This window comes from Suricata suricatta, chromosome 8 (genome assembly GCF_006229205.1).
Source record: "Suricata suricatta isolate VVHF042 chromosome 8, meerkat_22Aug2017_6uvM2_HiC, whole genome shotgun sequence".
Classification (NCBI taxonomy): Eukaryota; Metazoa; Chordata; class Mammalia; order Carnivora; family Herpestidae; genus Suricata; species Suricata suricatta.
The window spans coordinates 3,650,780-3,659,335 of record NC_043707.1 but is presented as its reverse complement, the minus strand read 5'-3'; the positions used below and the strand labels follow the sequence as shown (position 1 = coordinate 3,659,335).

General features: G+C 53.4%; 2 protein-coding genes across 14 annotated transcripts in view; one reads left to right on the top strand and one right to left on the bottom strand.

The window, feature by feature from the left end:
* The window catches only part of ZNF500 (zinc finger protein 500), a 9,266-nt gene extending 5,969 nt beyond the window's left edge, over positions 1-3,297 (top strand). For all 4 annotated transcript variants that reach the window (XM_029947309.1, XM_029947308.1, XM_029947306.1 and 1 more), the window contains exon 6: positions 1,389-3,297. In XM_029947309.1, coding sequence (XP_029803169.1) covers positions 1,389-2,071 — 683 coding nt within the window. In that variant the 3' untranslated portion in view covers positions 2,072-3,297. The remainder of the gene's footprint in view (positions 1-1,388) is intronic.
* Positions 3,298-4,849: 1,552 nt separating this feature from the next.
* Positions 4,850-8,556, bottom strand: part of C8H16orf71 (chromosome 8 C16orf71 homolog) — a 12,651-nt gene continuing 8,944 nt past the window's right edge. For all 10 annotated transcript variants that reach the window (XM_029947927.1, XM_029947924.1, XM_029947926.1 and 7 more), the window contains 4 exons: positions 7,607-7,745; positions 6,453-6,596; positions 6,122-6,226; positions 4,850-5,341 (listed from right to left, as the gene is read on the bottom strand). In XM_029947927.1, coding sequence (XP_029803787.1) covers positions 5,065-5,341; positions 6,122-6,226; positions 6,453-6,596; positions 7,607-7,745 — 665 coding nt within the window. In that variant the 3' untranslated portion in view covers positions 4,850-5,064. The remainder of the gene's footprint in view (positions 5,342-6,121; positions 6,227-6,452; positions 6,597-7,606; positions 7,746-8,556) is intronic.

Here is an 8,556-nt window from a genome sequence, read left to right as displayed (position 1 = left end):
GCATCTATAGTCTCTTGATTTGTTCATTTTATCCCCTCTGACTGGTGTGAGGTGGTGTCTCTGTGTGGTTTTGATTTGTATTTCCCTAATGTTGAGTGACACTGAGCATCATCATTTCATGTGCCTGTTGGCCATCTGGATGTCCTCTTTGGAGAAGTGTCTGTTCAGGTCTTCTGCCCATTTCTTCACTGGATTATTCCTTTTTCAGGTGTGGAGTTTAGTGAGTTCCTTATAGATTTTGGATACTAGCCCTTTATCCGATATGCCATTTGCCACTATCTTTTCCCATTCTGTCGGTTGCCTTTAGTTTGATTGTTTCCTTTGCCTTACAGAAGCTTTTTATCTTGATGAGGTCCCAACAGTTCATTTTTGTTCTTGATTTTCTGCCTTTGGGGATGTGTTGAGGAGGAAATTGCCGTGATTGAGGTCAAGGAGGCTGTTTCCTGCTTTCTCCTCTAGGATTTTGATGGTTTCCTGTCTCACATTCAGGTCCTTCAGCCATTTTGAGTTTATTTTTGTGAATGGTGTAAGGAAGTGGTGTGGTTTCATTCTTCTACATGTTGCTGTCCAGCTCTCCCAACACCACCTGTTGAAGAGGCCGTCGTTTTTCCATTGGATACTCTTTCTGTTTTGTCAAAGATTAATTGGCCGTACATTTGTGGGTCCAGTTCTGGGCTCTCTATTCTGTTCCCTTGGTCCATGTGTCTGTTTTTGTGCCAGAGACAATTTTTTTAAGTATACTTACTTTGAGAGAGCGGGAGAGTGTTGAGAGGAGGAGCAGAGTGAGAGGAGGAGAATCAGAATCCCAAGCAGGCTCCATGTCATCAGCACAGAGCTCCATGTGGGGCTTGAACTCATAAACCATGAGATCATGACCTGAGCCGAGATCAAGAGTCGGATGCTTATGGTATGGGGCTGGATAATTCTGTCTGCCATCTTGCGGGCTTTAGGGTGTTCACCAGCACCCCTGGCCTCCAGCCACTAGATTCCATTAGCAACACTCCTCTGCCTGGCCATGACGACTAAAAGTGCCTCCAGACGTTGACAAGTGCCCTCTGAGGGCCACCCTTGCCCCTGGGTGAGAATCCTTGGCTTAGAGGCTAAGAGCCCAGACTCCAGAGCCCGCCCTATAACTTACTAGCCAAGTGACTCTAGGTAAGTTCCGTAACCTCCCTGTGCCTCAGTTTCCTCATCTTAAATGGGGCCCTAACAGCATCCACCTCCTTGGCCTGGTGAGGGTTTCACGAGCTGCTGCCCATGGTTAATTATCTCCAGTCTGAGAAGCACTTCCTGCTGGGTGTTTTGAGGCCCCGCCCAGCCTTTGCTTTCTCATCAGGATCATCCCTCTCCCCACAAAGGCCTCAGGGACTGTGCTTTCTCTGTCTCAGGGCTTGGGCTGCAACCTGAGGATGGAGAGGGCGCCAGGCAGGACATGCCCATGAGAAGGGAGGAGGGCCAAGAGCCGGCTGGGGGCGTGACCAGGCCTGAGCGGCCTCTGGAAAGAGGAGGACCCCGGCGGACTGAGAAGCCGTACACGTGTCCCGAGTGCGGCAAAGGCTTCAGTAAGACGTCCCACTTGACCAAGCACCAGCGCACACACACCGGGGAGCGGCCCTACAAGTGTCAGGTGTGCGGGAAGGGCTTCAGTGACCGCTCCAACTTCAGCACGCACCAGCGGGTGCACACGGGCGAGAAGCCCTACGCGTGCACCGAGTGTGGGAAGCGCTTCAGCCAGAGCTCCAGCCTGGTCATCCACCGCAGGACGCACACCGGCGAGCGGCCGTACGCCTGTGCCGAGTGTGGGAAGCGCTTCAGCAACAGCTCCCACTTCAGCGCGCACCGGAGGACGCACGTGGCTGAGAAGCCCTTCGTGTGCCCGGCCTGTGGCAGGGGCTTCCGCCGGGGCACCGACCTCCACAAACACCAGCGGACCCACAGCGGAGAGCAGCGCCCCCCGGGCCAGCGGAGCCCCACGGCGCGGCTCCAGGAGGCCCCTGGGCCGAAGCCTGGCCGCCTCTCAAACTGTCCTTTTCAGGGATCCCTTTCAGAATTTCGAGGTCACAGTTCGTGAAGCTGCTGGAGTTGTTTCTGTTTTGGAACCAAAACCGTAATCTTAAGACATTTCACACTGATCCCATTTGCCCCCAGTGTGGGCCCAGCCCGTGGCAGTGGGAGGTGCTCAGGCCGGGGGAGGAATCTGGACATGGAGTTTGGCAGTGGCTTCTGGACACCAAGCCAGGTGTACCTGGGTGGCTGAGCACCACGGGGATGGGATCTCACAGTTGAGGAGGCCAGAAGTCCAGAACCAAGACGTGTGCAGGGCTGTTTCCTTCTGGAGGCCCTAACGGAGAGACCATCGCAGGCCTCTCTCCTGGCTTCTGCTGTGGCCGTCATTCCTGGTGTCCTTGGCTTGTGGCCACATCACTCCCATATCTGTTTCTCCTATGTCTCTGGTGTCCTCTTGTAAGGACACAGTCGTTCAATTTAGGGCCCCCAGTCCAGAATGACTGCATCTTAAGTAATTACATCTGCAAAGACCCTGTTTCCAAATAAGGGCACGTTCTGAGGTTCTGGGTGGACTTGAAGTTGGGGGACACTCATCAGTCCACCCTGGGGGAAACCTCAGTGGCTCCCATTCCTTGCAGTGTTAACATACCCCAGGCTTCCCGGGTTTCCCCTTTCTCCTCCAGCCTTGCCACATCTTCAAAATATAGCCTGGGAGGGGGGGCTTTTTACTTATCCTTGCAGTGATGTCAGCAAGGCAGTGGGGTGAGTTGGGGGTCACCTTTCCAGATCCCCAGCTGTTCTGTAGGACAGATGACTGGTGTGGGAACGCTCCCCTGACAGTCCATCTTCTGACCTCCTCAGGTCTGTGAGGAAGCCTGGAGATGACAGGCATCTGTCCCCAGGCCGGGAGCCAGGGCTGCCTTTGCTCCAGCCCCTGGTGGCCAGGACAGAGGCAGCCTTGTTGCCCCACTTTGTCTTTCTGAGGCAGATATGCTTCAGATCTATGCACATCCATGATCTCCTGGGTGGCTGAGGGGAATGCTATGAGTATTTGTTCCATTTAGTCGTCACTGGAGTCTTGGGGCAGCTGCTGAAACCACTGGGTTCTGGAACATTCCATGCAGGGAGTGTGGCAGTTTCCCTTGGCTGGGTGGCCTTGAACCTCATGGTGTGCTCCATTCTATTTGTCACCCAATCACTGTATATATTTTCACTCTTAAGCATAACCCAGGTTCTAGGGTGCACAACCTGCTCTCTGTTCCCTTAATAAAGTTGGTCCTTCTGGCCTTGTGTGCTCTGCCCTGTGTGTTCTGTAGAGAAGGGGGTTCACTCGATTTAAGCATGGCGTGTACCTTCTGGGCTAGCTTCCAGAGTGCCTGAGCACCAGTGCTGCCAGTCACCCACCTGCCCTATGTGCTGCGAGTCTGCAGGCTTCCTTCCGTCATGTCCAGGCTGGGGCTGGAGGTGGCCGCCTGCTTCCTGGCCTGGGACCTGGGCCCGTTAGTGCCTGTTTCAGAACATTCTTTCATGCAGTCCTAGGACATAGGGCTTTTGTGATTCTTCTTTTACAGATGGGAAGCTGAGGCCTTGAGTGCTTTCAGCTCAGGTCTGAACTCCTACCACGTCATCCTCTTGACTTGCCGTACTGGTGGTTCACTGAGTTGAACTTGGAACAAAGACGTTATTTCTGTCACTGTGAAGCATCCCAAATTTCTGGCATTTAAAAGGGATAGAGATGGGGGGAAAGGCTGACAGGCTGCATGGGTGGAGCTTGTCACATTTGGGTTGCCTTGTCTGAGCCCCAACCACCATGCATGTGTCCTGGGGTCTCTGGATGTGAGAAGACCCAGGAGCCCAGGCGATGCAGCCTGGCCACCTTGCCTGCAGGTAGGCCCACCCAGTGCCTTCTGTGGCCTTGGGGACGCTGTCTTATACCTGTGCCCTGTCGCTGGGCTACATCAAGGCTGAGGTCTGTGGCTCTGATGTTGGCTGCCTGTGGCTGAGGCTGGGCAAAACCTGCCTTGCCTGGGGCAGAGCTTGATGGAAAGAGACCCTTGGCCACCCCCAGCACATGCAGCAAGTGGTGACCCCAGCTGAAGGCTGGAATACATTCTCAAATGCTAAGGACCCTGCCAAGCTGCTAAGCCTGTGATGTGGGGGGACTTGAGGTGATGGCTTTTCCCAGGGAGCAGGGGCAGAGACTGAGAATCCTGGAAACGAGTTGACTGAAGAACAGAGGTGCCACAGATCAGGGCTGCGGCCTGTTGGCGGCCGCAGAGCTGAGAACCAGATGAAAGGTCTGAATATGGAGGGCCTTGGAGGATACTGCTTGCAAAGTAACGAGGAAGGATGTCACCCACAAGGTGGGGCCCTGCCCTGTTCCATGGGAACAGTTTGGGTGTGAGGACATTCGGTATTCCATCTCCATGGGAAGGGTCAGCCCCATCCGTAGTCGGAAAGGACCCTAGAACAGATGTGTGCCCTTGTATCTTGGTTAAAGAAAAAAACAGTTCAGTCTTCATCCCTTTATCACAGAGTCCATTTGGTCTGTGTGTGGGGCGGCGGGGGAGTGTGGTGTGTTATGGTAGGCACATAGAATAGCAAGTATCCAGGGACACAGAATATCTGGCTAAATTCTCTTCCAAGACCGTTTCAACCCTAAAATTCTCTAAATATGTTTAACTGAAGTTTTAGTTTTAAGAAGGATGTCATATGATGCAAACAACAGATGCACATGAAAGCGAAGACTGCATGAGCAGCGAACATGCCCAACAGCCCTACCGTCGCACAGACTCCTGTCTCCGGAGTCTCCTTCCGGGCGTTTTTCAGAGAAGTTGCCATGCTCTGTGTACACATTTGTTTTAGCATTTTTGCTCTATGGCCACCACATTTTAACAGAGGTCTGGGTGATGGACCCTCAGTCTGAGGGTCCCTGGGCTACATAAGCACATTCTCATGGAAACACGGGAGAGCCAGGGGGCCACCAGGGCCTGGGCATGTCAATGGACAGTCAAATCATCCCGCCAGGCTCCTTCTCAGACCCAGTCCTGGAGGCAGCTACAGCTGGCCCAGTGGCAGCACCCAGGCCTCCCTGACTGTCCCTGGCCCAAGAGGGTCCCCCAGTGCCTTGGGGCTTGTGTCTGGGGGTCTGGTCTGGGTGATCTGCTTCTCAGCCGGGGGATGCTGCTTCCTTCCAGTTCCGGAGCTGGCTATATCTTCAAGGACCTGAGACTTCTGGCCACCAGGCCCCTCGGTGGCCAGCAGATTGGGCTGAGCTGTCCCCTTCCGAAATGCCCTGAGCTGCTGGAGAAGCTGACTCTTCCCAGTACAGTCCCTGTGACGTAAGACAAGCAACCTCAACACCAAGTGGAGCCAGACCCCCCACACCCCTAACATGAAGAGGCCAGAGTGCTTCCAGAAGCGTGTTCACTGGTTCTCAAAACAGTAAGTGAGACTTTGGCCTCTCAGCCCTTCCTTGCTGGGTCACAGAGCACGTCAGCATGTTTAAGGCCTCTGGGAGGAAACCTGTGTGACACTTCTCAAGTTTTTCTTCTTTTTTCCCACAGTCCTAACAATGTTCCATTTTAGGGGGAACGCTGCATTTGACTCTGGCATTCCCAACAGGTAGGACCCACAGGCTTTGCAATTCTAAAAACACTGGATACAGCATATAAGTCTCAGTGGTCCAATGACCACCATGTGGGGCCTCTGCATGTTGGAAAGCAGAGCCTTCTCTGAATTTAACATCGCACTTCTTAATTCACCCTGGCCTTTCCTTTCTAGCTATCAGCCATCACTTTACTCCATCCTGACAACTTCACTTCCAATGCTATCAGTAGGAGGGACCAAATCAATTTGGAGAGCAATTTTTCAGAAGGAAAGTACTAATCCCTTCTCAGGAGTAAATTAAGGGATCTTTGGTGATGTCCAGAGGACATGGACCCCAAGGGGGCTCCCATGGGCCACCTCCCAGACCACCCCTATATCCACACGTGCTGGCCCTGTGGGTGCAAGACAAAGCTGAAAGCACAAATGTTAAGTGTGCCAGGCTGAGGGCTTGCTGTGGAGAGCAGAGACAGACCATGCCCAGTGGCGGGAGCGCCTTGGCAGTTACCGTAGCCCCCGGGAGGAATGGCGCTCCTGCTCTGCTGGTCCTTGCTGGTCTCCCAGAGCCACTGTCTCTTCCTCCTCCTCGCTGTCAGAGGAGCTGGAGCTGGAGCTGGAGGTGATGAAACCTAGGTTCATGGGATGTATCCCACGCCACCGGGCCTCCCTCCTGACCCAAGGCCACTGAGGTTTCCTGCCAAGTGGTGGAAGGACACACCCCGGGTGATGTATCAAAGCCTAGACTGTTGGCTTTAAGCTCCGCCTGAGTCCTGACCTCCCTGTAGGGAGAGTCTGCTGATGGGACTACCGTAAAGCAGGGCTGTCACCGCTCCCAGTACCTTTCTGAAGACCGGAGGTCTGATGGCTCTGTGGGCCGCAGATCGATGAAGACGGTAGGAGGCTCTGTTGGGCCCCTTAGCTGCAGGCCCTCGGCCAGTGTCAGCCCCAGCTTGGCCTGGAGGCCCGGCCCCATCGGAGTAGTTCTGAGATGGAAGAGCGGGGCTTTCTGGGTCACTTCTGGGTGATTACGGTGTGATCTGTGCTGGGCCCAGGGCTGCCCCCAACTGGACGCCCACCGTGTGCAGGGCACTGAGCTAGGCCCTGTAAGGGCACTTGTTCTTCTGTTCTTCAGAACAACCCTCAAGACTTGGCCAACAGTGTCCAATAGAACCATCCATGGTGACTGACATGCTCAGTATCTGTGCTTTGCCATGTGGTTGCTACTGGCCAGAAGTAGCTACTTAAATGTACGTGATAGCAAATTAAAATCAAATAAAAAAAAATAAAGGAATCATTTCCTCATTTGTAACCAGCCATGTTTCAAAGGTTCAATAGCCACATGTGGCCAGTGGCTATCAGTTGGACAGTGCAGGTCTAGATATTTCTACTGGACACAGGGCTGGTAGGAATGGAAGCCCACTCCAGCTAGCTCAGGTGAAAAGGGGGATTCAGTGGCTCTCGGATTCCTAAAAAGCGTGGAACAACCAAAATGTGGGAAGCTAGGCTTTAAGGGATCTCTGGGCCCTGTCCCTACCTCTGCCCTTCCAGCTTCAGTCTTTCTCACTACAGCTGGCCTTTCTCTGCCCTCCCACCCCCATCTGGACACAGTGAGACTGGGAATTCTTAGGGAAAGGCTCTGATTGCCTGGCTTGGGTCACATGCCAGTGCTGGCCTCACTGTGGCCTGACAGGTGGGTCCTTGGCAGGGGAAGCCATGTGGATGATGGAGGGAGGGTTCCTATAGAGTGCACAAAGAGTAGGTGCCTTGGGCTTGAGTCCCAGCCCTGCCATGTATGGCCTAGACAGGTCAACCTCTGAACCTCAGTTTCCCCATCTATGAATGGGGTTAATAGCAGCACCTACCTGATCAGAGTCTTGAGATGAAATGGGAAATATACATCAAGTGTCCCACCCATAGTAGGCCTAATCAATGCTGCAAGGCCATGGGCCAGTTCCACAGAGAGGACAGGGCTGCGGCTGGCCAGAAGTCCCACCTGCTGCTGGTCTTCTCCTGCTTGGTGTCCTGGGGTGTGTCAGCAGGTGCCTTCCAGGCAGAAGAGGCTCTGGACTGTGTAGCACACAGGAGGGTGAGCCGTTCCATGAGCCTGTCCGGGGTGTTCAGCAGGGTGCGGTCTGATGGGAGAGTGGGGAGACTGCCTAGTGGGGGCACCTAGGCTCAGGATCCCTTGGGAACCCCTGTGCATGTCCTCTGCTACTCAGCCCGGTGTGAGGACCCGCGTCCAGCTCCGCAGGGCCAGGGGAGCGGTGCGTATGCAAGCCCCGTGAAGAAGCGACTCGTTAACAGTTTACCTCACTGCCCAGGCCCACGTGTCAGAGGGAACCATACTTAACAATGCTGTGTTCACTTAGGAAAAAAAAAAGGCAACAGGATTATCCTCTGTAGATTTTTTTTCACTAAATAGATCGTCTTTCCATCTTAATATACATTCCCTTCCTTGAGCTCTAGTGCATTCTGTGCTATAGCTGCTTTAGCTTGCAAGACTCCTATAGAATATTGAATATGGGTCATTTCCAAATTTTCACAATTATAAACAGTATTACAACAAAGATCCTTGAATATACACTCTTACCCACTGGGGTGTTTAGGATAGACTTTAGCAGTGGAATAAGTGGATCAAAGGCTTAAGTGCCTTTGAAATAGAGAATGGATTCTGCCTCATTGCCCTCCAAAATGGGTGGGTGGATTACAGCCCCCGCCTCAGAGGAGAGAGGGTTTCTTCACATCCTGCTTGTTAAGTTATAAACAAACAAACAAAACCTTGTTGAAATAGCACTGGGGGCTCAGTTTGCTCCCAATTGGAAGCCGGAACTCCCACAGCTCCTTGCTCCTTTGCCTTACACTGGCCTCCACTCACCTTTGTGGCCCAGGATGGATGGAGAGGGAAGAGGGGCTTTCCTTTTATTTACAGAACTGCCCAGAGCA